At 37.8% G+C, this 27,683-nt stretch overlaps 2 protein-coding genes and 1 non-coding gene across 7 annotated transcripts in view; 2 read left to right on the top strand and 1 right to left on the bottom strand.

Moving 5' to 3' along the window:
- The first annotated feature begins 280 nt into the window (after nucleotides 1-280).
- Nucleotides 281-362, top strand: TRNAL-AAG (transfer RNA leucine (anticodon AAG)). The gene has a single exon. It is a non-coding gene; the product is annotated as a tRNA-Leu (tRNA).
- Nucleotides 363-2,189: 1,827 nt separating this feature from the next.
- Nucleotides 2,190-5,918, top strand: LOC124220206 (epoxide hydrolase 4). The gene is made up of 6 exons (XM_046628751.2): nucleotides 2,190-2,950; nucleotides 3,671-3,795; nucleotides 3,897-4,172; nucleotides 4,282-4,439; nucleotides 4,583-4,837; nucleotides 4,954-5,918. The coding sequence occupies exons 1-6, from the start codon at nucleotides 2,741-2,743 to the stop codon at nucleotides 5,130-5,132; spliced, it is 1,203 nt and encodes a 400-aa protein (XP_046484707.1). The 5' UTR covers nucleotides 2,190-2,740; the 3' UTR covers nucleotides 5,133-5,918.
- Nucleotides 5,722-27,683, bottom strand: part of LOC124220202 (organic cation transporter protein-like) — a 76,777-nt gene continuing 54,815 nt past the window's right edge. For 2 of the 5 annotated variants that reach the window (XM_046628746.2, XM_046628747.2), the window contains 8 exons: nucleotides 11,707-11,981; nucleotides 10,709-10,812; nucleotides 10,456-10,610; nucleotides 9,762-9,930; nucleotides 9,004-9,329; nucleotides 7,622-7,926; nucleotides 7,152-7,288; nucleotides 5,722-7,061 (listed from right to left, as the gene is read on the bottom strand). In XM_046628746.2, coding sequence (XP_046484702.1) covers nucleotides 6,989-7,061; nucleotides 7,152-7,288; nucleotides 7,622-7,926; nucleotides 9,004-9,329; nucleotides 9,762-9,930; nucleotides 10,456-10,610; nucleotides 10,709-10,812; nucleotides 11,707-11,981 — 1,544 coding nt within the window. In that variant the 3' untranslated portion in view covers nucleotides 5,722-6,988. Of the gene's footprint in view, nucleotides 7,062-7,151; nucleotides 7,289-7,621; nucleotides 7,927-9,003; nucleotides 9,330-9,761; nucleotides 9,931-10,455; nucleotides 10,611-10,708; nucleotides 10,813-11,706; nucleotides 11,982-12,348; nucleotides 12,527-15,752; nucleotides 15,863-27,683 lie in introns of those variants that run through there. The other 3 variants (XM_069136660.1, XM_046628744.2, XM_046628745.2) reach the window with 3 other exon arrangements.

The following is a 27,683-nucleotide window of genomic DNA, read 5'->3' as shown; positions in this document are numbered from 1 at the left end:
ACCGGTAATAAATTTTGCCATTTGTTTTCTCTTTGGTAAATAATAAATAAAGGTCGGTTGTTCATGTGGTAAGAAAACAAAAACATGTCTTATTTGAAGTTGAACGTGAATTTTTTTTTTGTTTTCCGATCACTTTATTTCCAATCCGTGTACAGTTAACATTCCTTGCACTTTCTAAACGAAAAGCGTTGAATTCTCGAAAATACAGCAATTGTTTACCGATTTTCGAATATCGTATGACTCAAAAACTACTGTGTCTTTTTTCATGTATCTACCATGTGGTAGCGTGGCCGAGCGGTCTAAGGCGCTGGTTTAAGGCACCAGTCTCCTCGGAGGCGTGGGTTCGAATCCCACCGCTGCCAAATATTTTTTTTTCTCCTCCATCTTTTGCTGCCTTCTCTTCGAAATCTGACGTTCGAAATTTGAATCGAAACACGTTGGATTAAATGATAGAAAAATAAGGAACTTCGTTCCAATAACGAACGGGGAATATCGAAGAAACGGATGAAAATTAACATTGAACATCGGATTTACGTTTTCCAAAGCTACGTAAGCGCGCTGCAAGCTTTCGGTGGCGCTACCAGCTTGACAAACCACGTCGATAATGCAGCGGCATTTTTTATCGAAACTCACCACCGGGATAAAAGAATCTTTATAATCCTATTGACGGTAAGTTGGCGAAAATTTTACCACATCATACGCGATAATATATTTGTATTTTGCTAGTTATTTCAACTAAGAGTACGATGTTCTATTTCAAACTTTGTGTTTTCGGTTTTGAAACAATAAAATTTGAATCCGAAAATCTTCAAAGTATCAAAAATCATCGTCAAATGAATAATCAAATTATATGCCTCATACGGTATTCGTGGTTTATTACTAAGGATATGGTTCTGAAAATAGATTAGAATTTATCAAATAATTAAAAATGTTGATAGGAGATTGGAGATAATCTAACAGAAAAAGAGCAATGGACGATAAAAACGTAAAATATGTATGTCATCCTTTTTGCAGTTTCAAGGAGACGATAGGCGACTGTATTTGAGCTGCGAACGGAGACGACGGAGAGCAAAAGAAACGAATAAAATATGCCTGCTACGTTCCAATTAAAAACTCATATCGTAAGTCTGCGTATTCGTGTTTCTATATTTTAAATGACTAAAAGGCTGAACGAGATTTTATTGTCAATAGCCTCGGGCAATGGACGTGGGAAATGACTAAACCACTCCAAAAGTAAGTACAAATTGCATACGCTATGTTTTTCCCGTGCGGTTAAGCTAATAAGGTAACGAAAGCGAAATGGAATCGTAATAACATCGCAACCGACGTATGCATGTGAGTAGGCGCTTATTCGCAAAAAAGAAAAAAAAAGAAAAATAAAGAAACAACGAAAACCCATCTGCAGTTTCTCTGCGAAGTTTTCTCGTTGTAATATATAGAAATCCACGAACCATCATCTCTTACAAACTGTGATATTTTTGTTGCAATGACTTTGGTCATTGGTTTGAGTTAACTAAAAGAAGATCAAAAAGACCTTCGGCTCTCGTTACTGATGAAATGGATCCAAACGACTTCTCTCTTAATGACAACGTCACTAATTGACCGGAAAAGCGAGCGACCATGATCCCTCTGATTGATCAACTGCACGGAGTAAAAATAAATATATATTAAAAAGAGAGACTCAGTTTCCTCCAATTTTTCCACGGAGTATGGATTCACAGATTGGTAGATTAGAGTAATTTCTTGTACGGTGGAAAAACAGACGTTGAGATAACGAAAATCGTACGAACTATGTTTCACGATTCAAGATAACAAATCTCCGATAAGAAACAAATACTTGCGCACGTGTACGAAAAATGAATACACGAAATTTGGGCGTGTAATTCGATCGATTTTATACCTGGAATGCGATCGCGTCATTCGGACCAACGGACGAGAAACGCGTGATTATTGCAAGAGGAAAAAGAAAGAAACGATAAGGAAAGAACTAAATAATGTTTAAACAACTATGTATAAAAACTCAAACTAATGAGCAACTGCAGATGTGCAAAATACAATATTGATGCAAAGCAGCGTACTTGTTTCTCTGATTAACTTGCGGGACACTCTGACCTTTGATCATCGTCATACCACATATAATCGTCATGTACATACATTGCATTCCGTGAAATATCTATCGTGTTAAATTCCCAATCGCAGTTTGCTCGAATCAGTTGAAAGAGTGCACGTTATTCTCTGGGAGCTGTGAAAGTGAAACTCAGACTTGCCGTTACGGTGACCACGACGTCCGCTGATCGAATCAAAAAGTGTCCAAGTGAATTGCGAACGATTTTCAAGAACAAGCCAATGCAGCGTTTTCACCACTTCTCTATAAAAGTTACCCCAGCTTACCTCGGTCGGTAAGAACCTCGACGAACATTGTCGATTCGTTCGGTCTACGACTGAAGAAATCCTAGAAAAGTGCGTCACCAGACGGTACGTAAGGATTCTGTGTACCGTTCCCATTCCTAGATGTAACCTAACCGTTAAACCGGGTTCGAAGTGTGAATAGAATCGCTAGATGGACTGTTGTCACAATTGGTTTGGTTAGTAAGGTTAGGTTAAGTCGCCGACGGAGTTGGCCAGGATTCGTGGACGCGGCACGTTTTTGATTATCTTTTTCTAGAGGAAAATTTATTTTTCTTCGATTTTTTTTCCATCACCAATCGAAGCGCAACAGTTTGGCCAGTTATCTTCGGTCATGGAGGATCTGAAAATAGTGAACATATCCGTGTGGGAAACAACGAAGCTACATTTTCTGACATTCGTTTACGGTGTTTACCTAATTGTAAAGAGGTTCATCAAGTGGGCATGGAACCCCAACCAATTCTTCGTGCTACAAGAACGCGACAATCCGCCGTTATGTTTGGTCGATAACAGCTTGGGTAAACACTCCTACGTTAAGCTTAAGGTTAGTCGAATCAGGCTTATACCTACATCTTTCATTTGTTTCACGCTAACGCTGAGATTCGGTACCTGCAATAATCTGCACGTTGCCTGATGTCACGGTGCAATTGCATCATTAGCATTGAAAAATCGGTGTTGCGGGATCAAGCGACGGTTACGAGTAATGCCTGACCTTTGATAAAGATATCGCAAGAGAATGTAAATTATTGTTACCCGCATATTTTTACACGTACAAACGAATTTATCAACAATTTTCAGAGCCGCTCGTTACGCGGTATCGTGAATCATGTTGTTCGAGGAGTTGCATTTTCTCAAAGATATTATGTACGTCGAAATAACTTTGATACACCACCCCGAGTGACCTTGATCTTGATTTATACCCGTGTGGATTTTACGGTTTCAAATACACAACGAACGACACTTGTCATTATTTACTCTTGAAGGAACTACAAACGCCGCCACGTTCTAGCAGACGCCACGCGGAGTCTAACGAGCCCTCGTTGGATCATTTCGAACGTACCGTTTGCGAGATATCGCAGTTTTAAGTGAACGAATAGCGCGAGTCGCTCGAACAGCGTTGCAGCGAGTCGCGGCGATTCGCAACGAGCGCGAAATTCGAAGTGCGATAACTCGAGAACGGTTCGGCCGAATTTCGTTGACGTGGGCTCGTTTTACTCGTGCCGACGAGAGCCGGATTGTAAAAATTGAACCTATTGAATTTCAGGGCGTCAAACTGCACTACGTCGAAGCTGGTGATCGAGACAAACCGCTTTTGCTCCTTCTTCACGGATTTCCCGACTGTTGGTTGTCATGGAGAGAACAAATTCCGGCGCTCGCCGAACACCACAGGTAAAGTACCGCGAATTTCCTTTTTATTTTAATTATAATACAAATTTTTCGAAATTTATAGAAATGTAAAAAAAAGAATGATGATTTTATCTACAATTTAGAGTCGTAGCTTTGGATCTGAAGGGTTTTGGCGACAGCGATAAACCAGCCAACAGAAGAGCCTACAGAATCGAAACCTTGCTGGACGAACTAAAGCAACTAATTCTAGCCCTAGGGGTAAAAAATTGCAGCATAATTGGCCACGACTTGGGAGGACTTCTAGGGTGGTACATGGTAGCTCTCCACGAGGAATTGGTGTACAAATTTGTCGCAATCTCGAGTCCACATCCAAATTTTTATTGGGAGGGATTCACCGGCGACAGTATCTTCAACGACAAGTAAGTGAATTTGTTATTATTCACAATGTACATAATTCGTGGCAATGATAGAAAAATTTTCAGCTACGTTGTTCGTTCCGTAATTGAAAAATCGCTTCTTTTTTCTTAGATGGATTCACTTTAGTCAGCTACCATTTTTACCGGAAATAGACGCCCTTAAAGAGGATCTCTCGATAATAACCGACACTTACAAGCATCTACAGATCAACCAGACGGACAATGAGAAGAATTACGTCGAGGCGTACAAATATTCGTTTAGCAGAAAAGGTGAACTTGCGTAGAATTCCGTAAATTTCGTACAATTTGTCAAAATCGAAACGCACGTTTTTAACTGGCTAGCTACTGAAAACAGAGAAAGTCGATTCTTCCAATTATAAAGTCAGTAATCACGTAACTTGAATAATTTTCAGAGGATTGGACAGGAGCGATAAATTATTATCGCAACCTGCCGTTCGCTCGTATAAATCCAAAATCTCCGGACCAAATCCTTACCCGAACGCTGCTCATAATTGGAAACCAGGATCCAAAAGTCTCGTTAGAAAACGTAGTAAAAAGCTCGGAGCACTGCGAAAAATTTAGCCTGAAGGTGATCTGCGACGCACAACATTTTCCTCACCAGGAAAAACCGGATATCGTTAACCAAACGATCCTGAAATTCTTGATAGGTAAATCGCTCACGTCGCAGCCGATTTATTATCGGACTGATTTTTTCTTATACCGAAATTCATAGATACTCCAAATTTCAACTGCGTCATTAACCGTGCGATTTGTCCTTTTTAAGGCACACCGTCAAGCGTCGAGAAAACAGCAAATAAAAACATCGTCTCATCGTGGCTCGGCTCCATTAGCAGCACAGTAAAGTACGGAAATCAGATGATCGATGCTGTTCATAAAAAAACTAACGGTATGGTGAATGGTCTGCCAGGTAAAATACGATACATGGGACAAACGCCGTCTTGATCTAATTTGCATTCTGTTTGATTCTCAACGATCTTCTATACCGGATGATTCGTATCGCTGGTACGATAAAAAAGGAACAAGAAAAGTGTCTGTCTTCTATAAGAACAGCAACGGGTGAAGTTGGGAATACGATAAATTTTGAAAATTTCGTAACTCCCAGAAAACTAGAAATTTGTATTATTCGACATATCGGAAATTTCGAAATTTCTCAAATATAAATTACATTCTTTTTTTTTTCGAATTCGAATTATTTCGAGAATAGCGAAAATTCTCAGTAGTTTCGTAAATATTCGACGGTACGAAACGAGTTTCAGGATTAGATAATAAAGATACGAGGTCTGGTCTCTGAACTTTCGAGTTCACTATTAAAAAGAGGAAGAAAATTAGATGGATTGGAGTGAGTAAACAAATTGGAAAGAAAATCGAATCGTCAGGATATATCGTCCAATTATGTTTACCTATAGTTATTGTAAATATATAATTATCTATTTTTACATAGATCACTTCTAGCTGTTTTTAAATACTCTGTATGAGTGTTATTTTTCGTTTCTAAGTGTTACATATTTTTCTATTCGTTTTTTCGACGTACGTGTAGAAAATCTAGGTCATTCCATTACGTTAAGTTTAAGCTCTGCGCTTGTTGAGAAGCCCCCACAATATAGTCCGCGGCCGAAATTCTCAATATACGAAACAGTCTAGCCCGTAACGGTGACGTAACAGTGACCCAAAAATCTACTTTCGTCAATTCGTCTAAACGTTTCTCGACTAAATTCTCTCAACAATTTCTGATCAAAACTCGCTGATCGAAAGAACTTTTTTTCATACTTTTATTTCTAGGTAAGGGGTTTTTTCGTTCGAGAATTTCAAGTTGTGATAAAATAATGATTTGAATAACTCGCAGATACTTTGCCCGCGTCGAAGTAACCGCATTCCGTAATAAACAACGCATTCCGATGATCTGTTCGTGTTTTCTGTTTAATTTTTATCCAAAAGTTATTCGCTTGTTTTTTCTTTTTTTTTTTTGTCTTTTGTTTGTTTAAATTTTACATACAAAAAAATACCCTTATTTTCGTTAGATATGTTACAATTACCACGAGATTTGCAGCAATAATTGATATTGTTTTAAATATTTACACGGTCGTAGTTTAGTTTTCATACCTTTAGTACTCTCCTAACTGTAATACTTGAACCATATTCTATTATTTGTTTAAATAAGTTTGATGAAAATTCGTTCCTCGAGGTACCCTACAAATTACACATTCACGCGTGCCTGAATTATGCAATCATTATTGTCACATTTCCAAGGTCGACGTCGTCATTTCTTTATGTCAAATTTTTTTCTACCACCGTATCATACCCATTTCTCATCGTATTTACGTACACGTACCAGATAATCACATGACGCTCAGTAAATATTGCTCAACTTATACGCGTATAAGTATTAGGTATATAACGGATCGAAGGGAGAGAAAAACAAAGTAATTGTAATTATACAAATCTAATGCAATATATATAAATATATATATTATACCGCATGTACATGATTGTATTTATAAAATTTATATCTCAAGAATGTTTCTGTATATATTTACATATACATATAATGCATGATGTTAAATATAAAATACACATTAAACACCGAGTTAACTGAAATGATTCTTTCCGCATAATCTTGTTGTTAAATTATTACATGCTACTGTTATTATTAACGACTTTCTACGAATACAGAGACGAATGGTGATCGATTGCGACAATGATTACGGGAATGAGGTAGTCGAAAATAGAGAGAAAAATCAAAAAAATACGGGAAATGTTTATTAGAAAAAAAAAAAAAAAAACACAAATGTCTCACTAACTCACGAGGTGTAACTCCGCATCGACTTGTTGCGTATTTCTTGACTCAGAGGATCTTTCCTTCCTGAAAAACATCTTAGAAATATTACATATCGATTGAAATCCCGCGGCAAAGCTTTGAATACGGTGAAAAAAAAGCATCCGAGTCTAACACGCCATACTTACTTGCCGAATTTTTCACCGTCCTCGATAGTTTCCGGCAATTCGCAACCCATCGTTTCCGGCAAAAATAAGCACAAGGCTGCCGCTATCAACGGCCCTATGCCGAATAACAGAGGAGGCAGCCAGGGCTGAACGTTGTGCTGTATATTCATACGGAATAATTATTTCAAAGTAAATTTTATAAAAGAAATAATAATAATAATAATAATAATAATTCATTTCCGGGCTAAATATAGCTATGAACAATTTGAAAACGAAAGAAACTAGAAAGTTGCGACTCTTCAAATTTCAATCTTTCGTAAAATCACTGCAGGTTTTCACTCTCATTCTTTTTTTTTCTCCTTCTTCCGGTGACCGGATCGCCAAATCTTTCCATTATTTTTCATTCAAACGAGTTAATGTTAATTTTTTTTTTTTTTTTTTTATTATTACTATTATTATTATCGTTATTATTATTCGATCACTTTATTTACCATGGTCGCGATGTAAGGAGCAACCATGCTGCCTATCCTAGAGGAAACGCTGGCCAAACCGAGACCCACGTTTCTGACGACAGTCGGAAATACTTCGGTGCTGTAAAGGTAAACGGTGGGAAAGCTAATCGACATCCCGACGAGACCAATCGTCGCCAGAGTGACCCGAGCCGTTGAGTTTGATATAAAAACGAGAAGTAGCAAACTGAGTCCTGACAAAAGATTACCACCCATCAACACCTTTAGGCGAGAAACTCTCGAGATGAGAAACAGCACCAAAACTGTACCCGGGAGCTGCATCGAGGCTAGCGTGGTAGAAAAAGAAAAAAATAGAATATATAAAATCAAGGATTAAAAATACGGAATTAAATAGAACTGTTCACGCTCGAAATAAAACGGCCGAACAATTTTTACCAAGTTGGCAATATTTCGATTTCTTTTGCTTAATTTACCACGCGCGCGTAAAGTTTGAAAAACATTTAACTTTCTTTTTATCGAACGATGAAACCTTTTTTTTCCTAATGCAAATTTCATGTTCTCAACGGTATTACGTGTCAAGGAATTTCATTTGCAAAATCGTATACCTACAAATCAAATGCGAAGCTGTTTACCAGACGTGAATTAATTATGTAACGAGTATAATCGAAAAAAAAAAACCTACGACGAAAAACTCAATCACTAGACGTAAAAATATTACTTGAACTTGAGAAAAAACAGTTCACATCTCTCAAGAGTTAAGTATAGATAAAGTAATCTCTGCTGAAGTAGAAAATTTTCATAATTTCTGCCAAGTTAATGACCTGCGTGAGTTATTGTGGAGAAACGAACTACGCGTTATAAAAGTTGAAAAAGAAGACCAAATTAATTATAAAATTGACCATAGATTGAAAAACCACACTGAGAAAAATTTCATCTGTTACAGTAACTGGAAGAATTCAGTGAAACAGGTATCGTTAGAAAAACTGTTCAAATATTGTTGGGATTACGAAAAACGAGGTACGCCTAACCATTTTGCGCTATCGTCGATCCTTTTTTGGTTATTGCAACGCAAAATCAGTTTCTGAGGTTTACTCTACTTTTTTAGTTAAATAAGGCTTTGACGTCAATTTATTGTTGCAATTTATTGATACCAGAGTTTCCGGTAACAGCTAGAAAACTAATTTTCATTTTTCACCTAGAACAATATTTTTCGATTGTGGTAAAAAATGAAAATAGTTAAGGGCCGAGCGATAACCGGAACTAGAAATTTCTCTCAGTGCAAGATTATTAAATTTATCCATGCGGTTAACAACCAGCTTGACGATCGGCTGTGCGGAGGTGTTGATTTCTGTTGCCGTATACAAGATACAATTACTTCCGTAAACTATTTGAAAAATCCTCACCAGCAGCGGCAACGTTGACAAATATATCGCCGCTGAGTGTGCCGACATATTGAGTAAGGCCAAAGAAGCAAATACCGCATGATAGCCAATTGGCGCATACGCAAAGCGTTTTGACTCGAAGATTCGGCGTTTTGAAAAGATGAACGATGCTGTACTTTTCAGTGACTGCTTGCGGATCCCTCGGATTCAAATCGTTGTACGACTCTATAGCGAGTCTAACATTTTCGTGAGGTATCTTGTTCCTTTTAGCTGCTTTCGTCAGTATCACCTCGGCCTCGTCAATCCTACCGACTGCCAACAACCATCTAGGAGACTCGGGAATTATCCTGCGAATTAAACGCGTACGCAACAAAAATGAATTACGCGTAATTCCGTCATCATTTTACCACCGTAACCCGATTCGAGAGGTCTGAATAAACGGCAAAGAAATCACTATCGCTGCAATAATAACACACTTGTGAAATCTGAAACTCGTTTCAAATTTATATCAGATTTCACGGAACTCGACGTAACAAAGTTAGATAATCGTTTGAAACGAACTGGAAGTAAAACTGCACTTTGAATCGCACGACGAATGTCAAGTCCGAAATTACATACGTCTTTCGTACAACTGAAGATTCACGTACACGTGTCGATTTTTATCATTGTCAATAAATTTTCGTTCGTCAAACATCAGCGATAACCTACGACCCCGAAGTTGTATACTTTGGCATAATCTGGTCTTCTGTTCTATCCGTCGAAAAGTTAACGGCACTCACCAATAATAGGACAGCAATAATATCGGAGGTACTGATATTGCGATTTGAAAACCGTACCAGGTCCTCGTGGCGTACGATATCAGAACGTTAATCAAGTGACCGGTGATAAACGGAAGATGGAACAAAACCGACCACATCGGCCTCCACTCGACACCGACGATTTCCATAACTGTGAAATAATTTTCGTAAATGAAAAAGGAAAGAAATCGATGTTGATTGCACAGGCCTACGAAATACGTAATAATACTTTTTTTTATTAGGTATTTAGGTATGTTGAATTAAAATATAGCGCTGGTTTGTTTGTTTTTTTTTTTTTTTAACAGCACGTCGAGATTTATTTATACGCATTTTTGAACTATTTTTATGAGAAAAATAAAACAAAGTGAATACAACTCCCAGGAGTTTTAAAGAAAGTAGAAACAGATATGACAAGTTTCTTTGATTCGTCTAATCTCTGAAGTCTTCTTTTAATCCAAAAAATAGTTCAAAAATGCATAAAACTAAATCTCGATATACTGTAAGAAAAATTAGCGGTATTTTTTAATTCAATGTACCTAATACGATAAAAAAAAAAGAAAAAAGAAAAGCCTTATTACTTTAGAGGGAAATTAAAAGTTATATTTCGCAGGCCTGTGTTATTTCTATTCTCATTTCCTCGACTCGTTACTCGTTTGTAATTCGACTCAATACTCACTTATTACAAAACTGATCAGCATTGAACCACCGGTCGCCAATGCGGCGAGGAATTTCAACACTAGAAACAATTCGTAATACGGTGCAAAAGCGCTGGCCAATCCTGTCAGAGACAGAAGCAGCACCGCGATCACCAATGGAATTTTTCTGCCTATCCTGATGATAATAAAATACGATTAAATAGATTCTTTTGTCAAATTCTTTATCTTTTCCCCGGACTATGCGACGAGTTCGATAACAAACTACACCATTACCTGTCAGCTATAATCCCGAATGCCATGTTTCCTATCAGCACCGCGAACATGGTTACCGTCTGAGCAACGTTGGCCAATTGTTTTCTATCGCAAACCAAATCCCACTGTAAGAACAACAACGACAAAAAGAAATTTTAACTTTGCGAAGGATTGTTTGATCTTTATTCCCGATACAATCGTTTTTCTGTGTTCAACGCGATGATCGATTCAAAAGGAACCCCGATTTTTCCTCCCGATTCGTATATAAGTTACTAAGTGATAATGGTATCGTTATTCAGAATTCATTTCAAGTGCGAAACTTGCTGTAAATCGTGTATTTTATCCGCGATTTAGACATACTTATTTCTGAGTGTATATACGTTCTGTGACACAGTGCGTAAAATTGAGTTAATCGAATGTGCGCATGCGCCAATGTTGTTTTACCGTGCTGTACGAAAATTGAGCACTTTGCGCACGCTCCACGGGCTTCGAAAATCGAACTAGCCATGCAGTGGTTGGAAAAAAGACTTTGACAAGAATTTCCGCGTACGAAGTGATCGGAAGAAATTAATATTACCCAAGGGTAGCGTGAAGTTAAACCCGACATGAAGTTTCGGGAAGAACCGTACAATTGGACTCAACTCCCGAGTAATCGATGATTTTTGAAAGAAAAAAAAAATCCTGATCGTTATACAGGCTTGACTATCGAATGCTGGCCACAATTCACTGAAACCCATATCAGCAAGTTACTCTCGTTCTGTCTCTCTTTCTCTAGGATTTTACCCCAAGGGCCAAATAAAAATCTACTCTACTCTCCTTTCTCACTTGCTAAAGGGTTAGAAACTCATTATTAAATAAACGACCCTGTCTGTACGAATTTCTCGCTGTATACGTGAGAAGGCTAAAATAAAAAGCTCGAAAAATTATTCCTCAAAACTGACCAGAGCCTTGTTGGAAATGATTTTAAAAACGTAGATTCTTGCTTATCATATTCTTTATCCAGCTGTCTGCAATTTTACCTGCGTTATGATAGTTTCCCTAAATACGGATCTGTCGTATTTGAAAGCAGTGCATTTCTCCGTGACGTTATTACCAACGTCAACTTCGCAACGCATCGACGTGTTAGCGATACTCTCTGGTGATATGCAGTTGAAAATTGGCGGAGGCGCTAAAAAAACTGTGGTGAGCTGATGCCAGGCGACTGGAAATGTAACGAGGGAAAGCGATACGGCTATAAGGATGTGCCACGGTCCGTAATGCCCCATGGCCTCCTGCACCACATCGTTCGAGGCATCTGTACAAAATATTGCAAAAGAACCGCGTGAGTGAATAATTTTCATACAATATACGGATGAACGTGACACGCATTACTTCCAATATATAATTGCTTCGACGCATAATTGCGATAGGTTTTGTTGCAAAATATAATTTTGGCCAAACGATGTCTTCTTTTTTTTTTTTTTTTCTTCAATAATAGTCGTAGTATCGAGCATCACCTGCCGCGTGTCCGATTTGCTGATGCAATCCGAGACACGACGACTGGGTTTGAAACACGGACATTTATTACAAACGCGTGCACCTCGCGGTAAAACATGATGAAAAAAATAATATGTCTATAGATCAAAGCTTTGCAGATGTAAAAATTAGCCGCGGATATTTACCTTTTTTTTTTATTCTCTCGGCCATTTGATGAGTTAATGATTATCCTTATCCGCTTTATTTTTCACTTATCTTTAATTTGAAAGAGGAAATAAAAAAAAAATTTATCGTCTCGTCGCGTTCAGCGGTAATAAAACCACGCGCTGTGTCCGCGCCACACTTCTGCAACTGACTGAGGCCGTAAATTTATTTTAGGAACAGACGGAATATTATCCGTTCCCCGACCTGCCGACGTTTTGAATAGGTCGTGCAATGCGTGCAGATTTCTTCGATGTCGATTATCGGTAAAAAAAAAAAAAGACATCTGCCGGTATCCCACCGACGGACGGTAAAAAAGAACAATTGTAGATCGTTACTTGCAGCCGGTAAGACAGTTTTATGTATTTTTTTATCTATTCCACCTCCAGCTGAGGATAACATTTGCAATGTCTGAGCTTCAACCGGTAACTAAATAAATGATTGGGTAAATATTTCAAGAGAGTTTGATAATTGGTGTGAGGGTCGAGACCGCGAGGTGGAGTTCAAAGACCTTGATTCTAATCTATCCTCTTAACGATCGGCGAGGGCTACATTTATTGTTTATTTAACAGAGAAAAATACGCATGATATACGAAGACTCGTTAATCGCTCGTTAATAATGCGCGGAGCGTAAGATACTCGAACGGAAAGAAAAAAAAAAAAAGAAAAATCCAACGCGTGCGATTCTCTCTCGTTGCAACGTTTAAAAAATCTTTCACCCGTTCTGTACACTCATCAGCAGTTAAGCGAGACGGTGGCGACGATGAGGCTTTTCTGTATACGAGCCAAGTATAAATTAGTTAAAAATAAATAAACTTGAAGGGTATAAAAAGAATGTAAACCTGCAGTTTTTTTTGTTTTTTTTTTTTCTTTTTTTACCTCTCTCTCGATACAGGAGGCGACGAAAAAAGAAAGGAAAAGCAAGAGCCGTGCGATATTACCAGCGCATCACATACGGCTGTGTTACGCCTACACAACCGTGTTAACCTTATTTTACAAGGAAAAATAATGTGGTTTAATGTACAGCAAAATATTCACGATTATTAAATTCTGTATGATTTAGTTGCAACGATTCGACCCCACCCGGTCTTCCATTTTTAAATTAATTAAGGGCCAAAAGTTACACGCTTTAAGCAGGGTATATATATGTGGTAGAAAAACAATCTTGACTTGATTTAAAATGCATGAGAATCGTGTAACGCAAGCGAAACGATTCAAAAAATAAAAACGCATGCACACATAATAATTCAGACTCTCGAGTAGTCTCGACGTTTGATATCGCAGGGCCATTATACAATGTACACGTAGCTACAGCGTATATCTACAACGAGCCGACGCATATTATTGGTAAACATTTACAAACACGCGAAGGCAAAACGAAAATTAAACTTAAACGAGAAATTTTATACCGAACTGCGACTGAAATCGTTGGATTTAAATTGAAATTTTTATTCTCATCTCTCAATCGTTTTAGGTACGGTTGATACTAAATTTCACAGACCTGATACGTCGATTTTGAAAAAGTCTAAAGAAATAAAGAAATAAAAAGGCGTGTAAAAAAATTAATATGACAAATCCACTTTTCTCTTCCATATTTTGCCCTAATCGATTTCAATAAACTTTCATTTGACGCAGAAATAATGAAATTACATGAATTCCACAAATTTACCATCCCGATTCGGTAGAATCTATACCATTTGTTTATTTCTGCCTAAAATTCGAATGTAACCGAGTATTTTGCCTTTAAGATACTCGGACTTGGATAGTTTTGAGATACATGTACACGTCAGCGTGAAAATCGACCACCAGGGCGCACCCCTTTAACACGTAAGAACCAAGGAAAATATCGCGTTCTTACGTACGGTATAATACGTCGGGCGGGTTGTTCGAAAGCGTTATAAAACATCTGTTCTTCGCTAAAGTTCACAAACATTTATACATAATATACATATATATATATATATATTTATACACAAAACGTCTGCGTCTACGTACAAAAATCTACGTAGGGGATATATATTGTGACGTGGATTTTTCCCGCTCCTCGGTCACTCGGAGAAAATGACCGAGAACTTACCGCGTGCACAATAATTTGGCGTCCACGATGTACCCTGGATCTAAGAACCATATCGCGAAGTTTTGTTGGGCACCTGGCGTGATTAACACGCCTCGAAATCATTAATGCGCTATACCTCGGGCATATGCTCGATAGCTCAGTACCGCGGAGAGGGGAGGGGTAATTTTTGGAGAGAGAGAGAGAGAGACACTCGAAATACACACGCTATTTAACAAAAGAAGTGAAATAAAATCTTATATTTCCCAATAGCGGTGATACAAAAACAAAAAAAATATAATCCAAAAGTCGCTCATCGCGATTCTAAAAATAAACAGAAAATTACGCGTAACCTACTCTATTTCTTACTCTACTGAGCTCGCGGCTCCCTGACTAAAATGTCACTCAACGATCACTAAATCTTCATACGCAATTCTGAATTTGCAAATTCGCCATTTCTTCTCCGTGGCGATTATTGCTCGAAACCGAAACTAAAACTAATTATTCGACGGTGCGCCATCGGGCTACCGAACAGACGGCGTCCTCAATCTCACCCGAGATCTCACCCGACTCGGAGCTTCGACGCTACCGCGAGCTGCCCTAAATCTAAACGTGACAACATAACTTAGCCTAAAGCTTATTTCCTACTTATCTCAACGAAACGAATCCGCAAACGTTACTATACTTCAAACGCAACCAAAACTCAATACTCAAACTTCTCGTCTCAACCGCTGCTCAACGCAACGGCAATTTCGACTATACATCACCTCAACTCGACTCAACACTATCTTAACTAAACGGCAACTTAACTAAGCGCAAGCACCACTAAATTCAACTTCAACTAAACACAAGCTCAAGGTAACACAACTCAATTTACATTATCTTAACTAACGGGTACGGAACTGAATGCAGGCGCAACTAAACGTAACCTGAACTATACGCTATCGCAACGCATCCGAAATCAAACCTTCTCAAAATCCTCCAAAACGTTATCCGCCAATCCGAGCACTCCAATTCGGCACTTCCCGACCTACTCGAGAGGTGACACTGAAAAACCCGATAACGCGGCTCGACCCGGTACAGCGAAATTCGGCTATACTTGATTTCACAAACGAGAGAGACTCAACTAAAACCCGTGACTCTACTCTACTTTCTCAGGAACTCAAAATTTACTCTACTCTAACACTCTCAGGCTACGGTCATCGAGCAAAAGAATCGGCAAAAGAATTTCGAGTACTTTTCTACAACGCAAATCGAAAACGGCTATCCGTTACCCGGCAAGCCTTTTCGTAATTATGCTCGAAATTCAATCGCGGGGATAGAAGCAGCGCTTACCTTCTACATCCTTGCAACCCCCTTTCCATTCCCCTCGCGATTTTCGGGCTACTCCATTACTTCGCGAAACTCCCCAAAACGTGACTACTAATCACGACCGCCAGAACTAGAGTGGTTTCAAAAACCTACGACCTGCCGCAACACGGATCTCGATACGCCATCCCATACGTGACGTCATACCCACAAGAATACGCAATAATCGATCCGTCATCGATTTCGTCGATCGCGCAACTCGACGCGCACCTTCGATAGCATCGCTGCGCAGAACTTGAAGCTAGATCGCAATCTCGTCCTCCGCGCAGCTCCATAACGTCTTGGCGGTGAGCGTGGTGCTCCCTCGTCGCTAGTCGGTCCGTCGCAAGTTCGCCGGTCAATTGTTGGCGGGGTGAAGGGGGAGAGGCTGCGGCGCGCCGGCCGCCAGCGGGAATCGCGTCCACCTTGGATTCCCGCGATGCGGGGATCTGCGTCGGCTCCCCCTCCGCAGCCTCGACATCCTTCCTTCGCAATTGTCGCTAGTCCGCCACTTCGCAATTTCCTCGAATTCGGTGTCGACTTCTTGCCTGATGCCGTTGTAGCTCGAAAAATAAAAAAAAACAAAAAACCTGAAATATCTTACGCTATTCGCTAAGTCGTCCCCTCTCGTAGTTTCGGACGCGTGACTCTAGTCCTGGCGCTCTTTTGCAAAAACTTCGCGACTCAATTTCGGAAATTCCTAAATTTTGGTTCCGCCCATTGTTCAAGGTGCCCCTTGTAACGGGCATCAAAAATGCCACGTTACAATATATGTATATATATATATGCCGCGTTGATGTTATATTCGTCCCCGCATGGATACGGCCCAAAGCCCGCCTGCCGGTGTTCAACAAATTGGCTCATCACTTCGTCTCTTTGCGTGTGTCGCTTATGCGTCTCTTTGGCAGCTCGACGACGATGTGCTCGTGTTGTCATTCGTTGGCGTACCTGCATATCTCGGCACACACGAGTACACAAGGTATAGATATATAACGGTATTAAAATTTCCTGGCACGTTGAAGATAATATTATTTATACATATATATATATATCTATACAATTCATACTGAAAAGCCCCCGACCGTTAAAATAGGACGACAAGCAATCGCTGCACGGTTAAATTTGACCTGCTTTGAAAACGATTCAAAGTTCTTTTTTTTTTTTGTTTTTTTCATCAAATATTATTTCAGTTTCGTTTTTCTCTTTTTTTTACTTTCCTCGTTTTATTCAACGCTCGAACCGTTTACAATGTTATACCGAGCACCAGACACGGTAATATTCGAGAATTGTGACGTCGGCTGGCAGATGGAAGGCAACCTGCAGTGTGTGAGATTTTTCTTATTATCTGGATGGAAAACACAAAATCCTGGGAGGAAAATTTATATTCTTACAGCGAACCCGGAATAAAATTGAAACGTGGAATTGCAGCTGCACCTTGTACTCGGAAACTGTTGATTAAATCGTATCAAGACTGCAGTGTGATGTTTGCTTTGATTTGAAATTTACTCACATAATAATCGTATAATTTATTGCCAGGGTTTTTGAAATGTTTATAGAATATATGTATGCATACATATAATATAATGATATACGTTTATGATGTTACTATTTTTAAACGTTATTATTGCAGCGCGATGGGCGTAATAAAATGTTTTAAATAGAACGGAAACGTGAACTGTACGGTCTGAATTTTAGAAGTATGTAATTACCGAGGTCTGAAAAATCGAATGAATTACAAATTTCAATTTGTGACTATACGTATATAAGGATCGTTATTGAAGCATTTCCGGCAAGCCACTCGTTTATAATTTTCGGTAGTATTTAATTTATCTAATGCATACGGCAAGTAATTCCAACGTTAGTCGAAACTGACATGGCAATTTTTCATGCCCTTCATTTTAATGTAGAATCGTATAATTTTACATTTTTTCCATCATCTCGTTTTCGAGAACGCCGCAAAACTTTTTCAAAATTTAAATGTCGAATATTTATCGACAGAAGCATACGTTGAAAAAATTGGACATAACCGTTCATCAAATCCGTAATTTGAATTCAAGATCCTGTAAGTTTCAGATTTTTTCATCGCTTCGATTCCGAGATGATCGCGGAAGTTTGTCGGGACAGACGAAAACAGAGCTGAACATTTGTGAAAGCCTGTACTTCGGACACTATTGAAATTGGAAAAAGTAATTTTAGCTCGAAAAAAATGCTCTTCCCATATCACATATTACAGGTGATGAAAAAGTAAAAAAACTTGACCGACATATCTGCAGGATCTCCCAAATCCCTGCACCTGGTTTCAGGGTGATCAACCTGCGTACAGTCCGAATCCGAAGATACGTACACTTTGCCGCAATGATTCTAAGACGACTTATTTTTTTAACGACTCGATTACTCGGTTGGCAACGCGTGAGAAAATCAACCAGCAGCGCCACCGTCGGCCGGCCTGGAAACATAACATAAAACATGACAGCCGAATCTAACCTAAAAATACAAACAAGCGACGGTTGATTTTTCATGAAAACAAAACGGCCTGTTTCGCGACCGACCGGTAACGGGTGCTGCGGTCTGATTCTGCATTACCGACGTGACCGTCTGGTCGAAAAAAATGATCCATCTCACAATAATTGCGGCCAAGTATACGTCGAACAATGCAAGTCCTACACATACCGCCTATGATAGGTGTAATGTAATACGGACTGAGATGGGTAGGTATTACATACACGGACGACTGACGTTTGGCACAAAGTGCTGTCAACCTGCAACGGCAAGCCGGAGATAGGTTGAACCTCTCGTCAAACAATTAGCGACAATTACCGAACGAATCCACTTAGTGGAGTAGGTACTAGAGGCAGGCTCAGACTAGAGGAGGAAGGGTAACGCTCGCAAGCCGTGTACGTCCGCATTATACCTGATACATGTATATACTCGTATATATGCACACACGTGATTAAGTAGATCGATCCTCTGTCCGCTAGTGCCTATAGAACCGAGCGAATTTTCATCGACGAAATCCGAGAGACCCGTTCGTTCGCTGTTAAGAGGATGCTATGGTAAGTCTTTACCGACCGAGGTGACTGTGTTTTTTTTTTTCGTTTTTTTCTTGTTTTTTCTTTATTATTACTATTGTCAGAGCCGCCTGCGTATCACTCGTGTGAAAATACTGCGGTCGGTGCAATTCTACAATTGCAAAGAAACCTAGGTAGGTGCGACACCTCCGATATCGTAGGGCATTGAAAACTAAGAGACACGTATATTTTTTTAATCTGCTAATAAACGGTTTAGAGGGTTTAGACCGACCCCCAAAGACGGGCACTCAACGTGGTGATTTTTTAACGAGGTTGATGGATTTGAATGAAACGAACGCTGATATGTTTCATTAATATATAATAGGAACTTTTCAGCGATGGTGTTATTCAAATCCATCAAGCTCATCAAGAAATCACCATCGGAGGGGTCAACCGACCGAGGGTTCCTTGTTAGAGACTTTTGTTACTGTTTACTCGGTGTAACTCCGTCGGTAAGAACTGACTATAGCATCCTCTTAACTAAGTGACAAATTTAACTGTTGGAAATCAAATCGTTAATGTAAAATTGCAGTTCGAATTCAGTACCGTTGACTTAACGATGCATTTTCGAAAAAAACATAGTCATTATGCAACTGAACTTATACAGATTTGTCCGTAATTCGATAAATCGTAATGAAGCAAGATATAATGATCGTATTTAAAAAATTCAACATCTTCGAAAACTTTCCAAAATTGCAAAGTTGTAATTTTTGTTGTTTCGATATTTCGCCTAATTCTAATTATTACTAACTTAACCTTTAGATCGCCGATATGACTAAATATACAGTGTCTACGTGTGATCGGAGCTTTGTATAGTATATAACATACAGGCACAACATCTTAAGACTTTTTGCAAGGATTAAAGCTCATCAAATCCCGACAGTCCAAAGGTTAATGCAATCTGGTGAATAAGATGATCTGACAAAACTGAAGTATTATTTGAAGTAGTAACGAGAAATCAATCGAGATGATTACTGAAATCATTATTGTGCATCATTTCGAATCGTGTGAAAACCGCATGATAACACTGGCGAAACCAATTGCGTACAATTTAATTTATCGAAATTCTACAGATTTTTCTGTTTTCTTTTTTTTTTTTTTTTCTTTGTCTATCACGTGCTTGCGTCGAATTCCAGTTCACCGAGCGATTGCCAGTTCAGACTTCCGATGATTTCCCATAACGTTCAAGGCAATTTCCAATGACTTGTTGCGATTTCCCGAAGCTCTATCCAATCCGGAGATCACTGAAAATAGCCTAGCAGTCTCGGAAATCGTTGGAAATCCAATGGAAATCACTCGGTACAAGTACACTTGAAGTGAGGAAAAAAATCACTTTACAAGATAGAAGCCGGTAGAAATCGATGTCTAAGCCCTAAAATCATTCCGTCGATTTCCAAGCGAATTGAGCAAAAATCACGATACTTGTAACGCGATAATTAAAAAAAAAAAAAAACAACTCGGGGAAATTCAAGAGAAAATCTAGCAATGTTTTTTTTTCTCCCAAAAAACAATGATTCTTGTCTCGCTTTAATTGGACTCGCACTTCCGGTTTTACGACAAAATCTCGACTTCGACCTTGTGAAACGCTTGAATACCGCGCGCAGGTAGATAAATACGTAAATACACGTTCCATGGAAAGTGCGATACGATGTAACGCGGGCATTATATAATCCGTGTAACGAAGGTAATGCAATAGTGGTCCAGGCGAGTTAGTTGGCCTCCGTCGTCACTGGACGTGTAGGTATACCTGACGGCGTTTTACAGCGGTGGATCGATAAGGTGGAAGACAGACCGAGTTGAAAGCACGCCGGTGGTTCGCGTTCCTGACGTGATTGAGAGGAGGAGGTCGCCTGCTAGAATCGAACGAATTACGGAATGGAATGACGAAAAGATTAGCGCGGTTGCACGGATGCGCGTTTTACACTGAGAGACATTTTTATTTGCGGTCACCGCTCGGTCCTCGATTATTTTCAGTTTTTACCACAATCGACAAAATATTGTGCTAGGTAGAAAATGAAAATTAGTTTTCTAGCCGTTGCCGGAAAGTCTGATATCCGTTACTATTCTTTCTCGTTACGATCGCTGTTGCTATATTTTCTTCCAACTGTTGCGAAAATTTAACGCTCGTGCAACGATAAATTGACGTTAAAGCCTTGTTTAACTAAAAAAGTAGAGTAAACCTCAGAAACTGATTTTGCGTTGCGATTACCAAAAAGGGATCGACGATAGCGCAAAATGTTTACGCGTATCTGGTTTTTCCTAATTCCAACGATATTAAAACAGTTTTTTTAACGATACCTGTTTTACTCAATTTTTCTAATTACCGTAACAAATGAAATTTTTCTCAGTGTATCCCCTCTTCATTTCTTTCGATACTTAAACAGGTCACGGTTGGCACAAATATTCATATCTTCATTTATTTTGTTTTATTTTATTTTTTTTATCAATTTCATACGGAAATATCTGCAGGTTGAGTATTCGTCGAATTATTGTCATATTCGCAAGCTTCGCAAAACTGTATTGAAAATAATGATGAATAGAAAAATGTTTTTTAAATACTGGAATTATAACCAAATACTTGAATATCTATGCTGCGTTTCAAATTGCTTCGAATTTCTTACAAACTCTACGATAACAGATTTTATACTCTTAAGACGTTTTTCCAAAAATTGACTGGACAGAATTTCTTGTATTTTTTTTTTTTATTTTATTTATTTTTTTTCTACTTTTTGTACTCAATTTTGTAGTCAATCCTACAACGCGTTGATCATAATCGATATCGGTGCGATGTTGTAAGATCGAATATCGAACGCTGCCAACGTGACAAATAAAAAAAAAAAAAATTAAAAAATAAAAACACGGTTTCAGAAGATTTGTAGGAAATAATCTTCTTAATAAAATGAACCGTCGAAGATTGAAATCGAACGAATCTGACAGATTTCGAAGATTTTAAAACCGATTTGAAACGAAGCGTCAGTGTCTAACAATCAGCTCTTGTTTATTGTTACAATATTTTCTATCCTTGTAATTTTAAAAAAGATCTTTACACCGTACGAGTGTAAAAATCTTATGTATAATCAATGTCCGACTATTTCGTAATAAAATTGATAAAGTGGATTGATTTTTGTCCAACCAGCCTCCTCAACTAACAATAATTCATTCCACGAAAGGTGTAAGAATAAAACTATATCCCATATTCTATAACGTACAACATACAAAACAGATTTAAAATCGATTATACCTATACGCAATAGCCTTCAACATATGTACGATGTTACACATAATAAATTATTATGCAAGATGGTAGTTAAAAAGTCGTTATACCAAATGAATTTATTTTATGATACTCCATTACACGTTCATACATTACACACAGATATTACATCCAAATTATACGTTACATAATTTATCAATTGGAAAGTTTTATTTAATCAATCGATCGAGTTGATGCGTTACACAATTTCGTCAGCCATGATGTATATAATATACATATACGTATCGCATAGATGTATATTTATCGTTCGACTTTTTGAAAGCGCGTGCTGACATAAAAAAAAATGGTTCAAAAAAGCAGCGAAGAATAAAAAAAAAAAAAACGGATCGTTATCGGATCGTTAGCGAATTTTTTTTACGTTCGCAATTTTGCAACGCCCACGTGTTTCGCTTACCTGTTAGTAACAATCGATACGGTGTAGGTTTTTAAATAAAAAAAAAAAGAAAAAAAAAAAGACCAAAAAAAAATTTCATCCAACAGCTGTACTTTGGGTTAATTCGATTTCAATGATTCGCGGTATCGTTGATTTTACTGCAAAGATGATATAACAATGGTAATACGAACTCTACTCCGTTCCCATCTACCGATAATAAACATTGAAAAAATATTCCGTAAATTTCACTGCGTGAATATGACGATTGTACACCAAGTGGAAGGGTAAAAAAAAAGTAAGAATACGAGAAAGATTGAAAAAAAAAAAAAAGAGGCCTCAGATCGAGGCCAAAGAAGCAAAACGATCTGTATAACATCTAGGTACGAATCGCATGGCTGCTACAGAAGTAATTTAAATTCCACGTCGATGTTCCGCATTGCCGTTTTCCGCCCCCGCCTCGCTCCTCATAAAATCTCCTCGTTTTTTCCTTCACCGCATAAATATATCCTCTATACTTTCGATTGCCGTACGTTCTTTGTTTCAATTTGAAGAGAAAGAAAAAAAAAAAAAAAAAGAAAAAGAACCGGATGGTTGTTTTTTATTCATTTATTTATTTATTTTTTTTTTTTTTTTTCACACGTAAGCCGTATACCTATATTTGTTTGCTGTATAATTGATCGGGTGGGTGGTATTTCAATTTCATTTTTGGCATTCCTCTACCCTCACCCACGCGTCTATCGCCAAATCCTTAATTAATACGTGTGTCGTGTTATGAACGCGAATTATATACCCCCTAAAAAGCCTCGGGGCGTTCAAGTCCGGTGTTGAAATGAAAGTCGGATCGGGTACAAAGCTACGATAGTGTCGTATACATTCTCGTACATTGCGATAACGTAACGAGGGAGTGAAATGTAGGTCGCCGCTGACGAAGGGAATTGGGGGGAAAAAAAAAAAAAAAAAAAAAAAGGGCGAGTAAAATGAGTATTACAAATCACATCTCGATAACTGTCGATCTCGTTGTAAAGAAATTTGGAAGCTTAAAATTCGGCCAGACGTTTTATACCTATCCACAGAAAAACAAAAAAACTTAAACAATATAGGTGTGTGTGTGTGTGTATATGTATGTATGTATGTATGTATGTATGGAGAAGATGATACCTATAGTACGCGAAATATTGAGGTCGAACTGAAAAGATTCCTGATTTTCCAACATGACGTTCACTGACTAAGTTCGTCGTTTTTACACGTGTATACACAATATGCCTATACATAGATACACACGCACACACACACACACGGACACGTATATATATATATATAGTACATCTACCTAATATCTTGCGATGAATAATTCTCCGATGATGTCAGCGACTCTGCATCGGGTTACACAACCTTTCAAAACGCTAGAAATATAATAATATCATGTTTCTTACGTGCCTATACATATACACATATATATATATATATATATATATATATATATATATATACACACACGTATAGCCAAAAACACTTGGCATCGATCTCGGTTATTCGAATATTGTGTATAATATTATTGTGCTGCATTTAAATACACGGTTATGCGAATCGAGAAACGAGGGGGAAAAAGTACGCCCGCACGTAAGAGCATTGAGTGATAAAAATCAAAAGATCGAGGGAGGGTGGGAGGGAGTGAGGGGGGAGGGAATTTTGAAAAGAAGAAAAATAATAATAACCGCGAGAGCACACGTCGCGGTTGAAATGATAGATAAGGTGGTGGAAGAGGGAAGGACGTTGTCTTGTTTGAAAAGAAAAATATTTGTTCGCCTCAAATAATTCACTATGACCATTAGCGGCGAAGCAGGATATTATACATACCTATATGTACTATATACGCGTATGTTGTACACACATATATATATATATATATATATATATATACGTACTGCTGGTTCCCACGGTTTTTGTTTTTTTTTTTTTTTTTTTTTTATCAATGTGCAGTCTACGATCCTTTCTTTTTTCTTCATCCTTTCACGAATCAATAACACCTTCCTTCACTCTTCGAAGTCATCTTGTTTTTGTCGTCGCATTTTGTTTCTCGTTTTTTTTTTTTTGTTTTTTTCATCAAAAAACAGAATCTTCGCTAGTTGATTTTCCTTTCTCTCTGTTTTATATATATATATATATATATAGATTATACTTGTACGATAAGATTAGAATGTACATGCGTATAATGCATGCGTGAAATATTTTTTTTCTTACATAATACACCTTTGCGGAATCTGATAAAGATTTTCTTGCAACGTTGTTTTTTTTTTTTTTTTTTTTGTCTTTTTTTTCCCGTTCTTCGACTCGAGAAGAAAGCTTGAACAAATTTTACGACACGCGATTGACGAGGGAAGAAAAGAAACGAACAAATAAAATTGAGAATTTTTTATTACCCGCTATGTTCCGTGGAATTTTTTTTTTTTTTTTTTTCTTTTTTTTCGTTACTCCTTTCGATTTTTTTGACCGTCGAATAAGTGGGAGAAAAACAAAAACGAAAAAAAAAAAAAATAAAAAAAAATCAAGATCGTCGAGGTTTCAATTCGTGCAATTCATTCCGTACGCTCTCGCATGATGATACCGCATGTAACTCGACGTAACAATTTAGACACACGGTTGAAGCGTGCATTGAACGTCTTTAAAAGGCAGCGTAGTAATAACCAAGATGCCGCAAGTTTAATTCAATGATTATTCCAACGGTTTATACGATATGTACGTGTTACGCACACGTTCGCGCGAATGGATGAGAAATCCAGATTGAGGCGGATATAAATTTGCTTTTCGTACGAAACAACCGCACCTTGCATGCGTGTGCTGAAATTGCGTTACAACGACGATAAAAGCGAAACGAGAATGTAAAATAAACAAAAAGCCAAGAAATAAGTCGCTTTAATTGTATTTGATTTATTCCGAATACTTTCAAAATTACGAAGAATACAAAAATTTTTAAATTTAAAGAAGAAGAAGAAAAAAAAAAACAAGCATACAAAGCTCGATGTAAAGTGAACAGGAATTTTTCCGCAACGCGTATGAACGATCAATCACGATGTTGCTAAGTAAGCAAATAATAATAAGCACGTGCCGAATTTGCAAGTTCATACGTGACGTACCGTAAAACTTGTCAATGTTTGTCGAACGAATTTGAATCGTGTGTCTTAGCGGAATTAACGGTATAATACTTGAGCCAAGATCGTGCAGAGGACGAAAATCCGTGTCCGGAAATTTCCTACAACAATTTGCAACTCCGTTCGGACGTGATTTTTTCAATTTGTCAAAATTTTTACGACTTTTATGACCACATATTTGCAAATTAACGTACTGTTTATTTCTAATTCCAAGCCACGCGTCGAAACGCACGCTACGAAAGTTTTAAAATAAAAATTACCACGCGCATATTTCTATACTGTACTAATTCAAACTTGGAAAAAAAAAAAAAAAAAAAAACAAAGTACGAAACAACAGAACGATGTTTACGAGTGAAGAGTAAACTATTCGCAGTTTACCGAACAAAGCAGAAAAGTGTGAAAATAAAAAGAAAATAAAAAAGTCGTATTGAAACACACTGAAAAAAGTACATAAAGTACGATCAGTATATAAGTCGGGGAAAAAATTTCCGAAAATTTAGTTTAATACTTTTTTACAAAGTTGCTTCAAAAATCCATATATTTTACAGTTTTTTTTTTCAGCATATCGAATGCGCGAGATATAAATTTCTCAAATCTGACCTTAGATTCGTGATTAGCGATCCAAAAAAACCTGACGGTACCAATTTTTCATTAAAATCCATTAATCCATTCTCGAGATATTATGATTTTCATTTGTTTTTGTGAAATTTCATTATTCATACAATTGTAAAAAATTACCGAACGGATGAAAGCCAAAATCTAATCAGTTCTAAGCTTGAAAAAGCCGCGTTGATTGAGACCAAAATCACTGAAATCCGGTAACTCGTGTCTCTAGATATCGTCGAACAAAAAAAAAAAAAAAAATTGATCTCACAGGTACATTCGTACAAACACACAAACGTCCATTTGTAAATAATCGGATGTGATTGTCCAAACTTGAAAACGTGGAGGTCTGGTAAAAACTCCAACTTTTCATTTTCGGGCTGATTACAATAACTTTTTTTTTCTCTCTCTCTCTCTCTCTCTCTCTGCAAAAACAGAGAGAAACGGAAAGTTAAGAAAAATTAAGGGAAAATTAGTACGCCTTGAAATTGAAGAGGCGAGCGGCGGGTGCAAAAAAGTAGGCAGAGAAAAAGAACGAAAGGTCGTTTAGACTCGTAGAATGCGTTATACCAAGCGACCTTGGCAACTACCTCGCGTGGGCAAAGCCATAGAGTTGCTTGCAGCTCAATGAATCCGACATCGAGGCGTGGGAGAGATGTGACTGACTGACTGACTGACTGCCTGGCATTCCATATGTACACTTGCCGACAATGAAACTTAGACGGCTAATTTTTGAAGTTATACTTCTTTAGGCGCGTTATGAAAAACTGATGAGAGTGAAATTTCAAGATGCGCGCGCATCACTGTAACACAAAATTAACAGGATGAAGTTGCCCACTCAACCGAATTCATTAAGTCTCGAAAAATTTGTGAATGTTAGTGAAAAAAGGACCACCTCAATGTACATACATCGCATTATGCCTTTATTTATTAATTAAACGATTTTTTTTTTCTTTTTTTTGCTGAGACTTACGTTATTTTCAAAATCTTTTTTTCATAATTCCGTTCACAGTAAATAATTTATTATAATTTGATACAGACATTTTTTTTAGTTAGTGTAGTAGATTGATTCCAATTTTCTTTTCTTTTCAATTTCGCAAAGGAATATTCCGAGACCCTCTGTTTTCTATACATTGCGTGTAATTCATTCGAATGTGTTTTATCTGATGTACTTACGAAATACATTGATCAATTTTATCACGTTTTCGAATTGAACGTTTGTCTTGAAATTTTCAAAACTTCCCGTCGTCGGGAAAAACATGCGGCAACTCGTATACTTTTTGTGTAAAAAACAAAAGTACGAAAATGTTGCAAAATCCATTTCAAAGGTAAGTTTTCAAGAATTGAGAAATAACAAAATCTAAAAAAAAACACGTTTGCCAATATTTTTAGTGTCGCGTTAGATGCAGAAGGGACAAAAATAAATTGCTTTCAACTTTCGTGTGAAAAAGT

This window comes from Neodiprion pinetum, chromosome 5, assembly GCF_021155775.2.
Source record: "Neodiprion pinetum isolate iyNeoPine1 chromosome 5, iyNeoPine1.2, whole genome shotgun sequence".
Taxonomy (NCBI): Eukaryota; Metazoa; Arthropoda; class Insecta; order Hymenoptera; family Diprionidae; genus Neodiprion; species Neodiprion pinetum.
This window is presented reverse-complemented; position numbering and strand designations above follow the sequence as displayed.

Bases quoted from the DNA above. Each gene is read 5' to 3' on its own strand.
- LOC124220206 (XM_046628751.2), top strand. From the start codon at position 2,741: ATGGAGGATCTGAAAATAGTGAACATATCCGTGTGGGAAACAACGAAG. The intron at 3,796-3,896 runs GTAAAGTACCGC...TCTACAATTTAG, and splicing joins GCGCTCGCCGAACACCACAG to AGTCGTAGCTTTGGATCTGA. The intron at 4,838-4,953 runs GTAAATCGCTCA...GTCCTTTTTAAG, and splicing joins GATCCTGAAATTCTTGATAG to GCACACCGTCAAGCGTCGAG.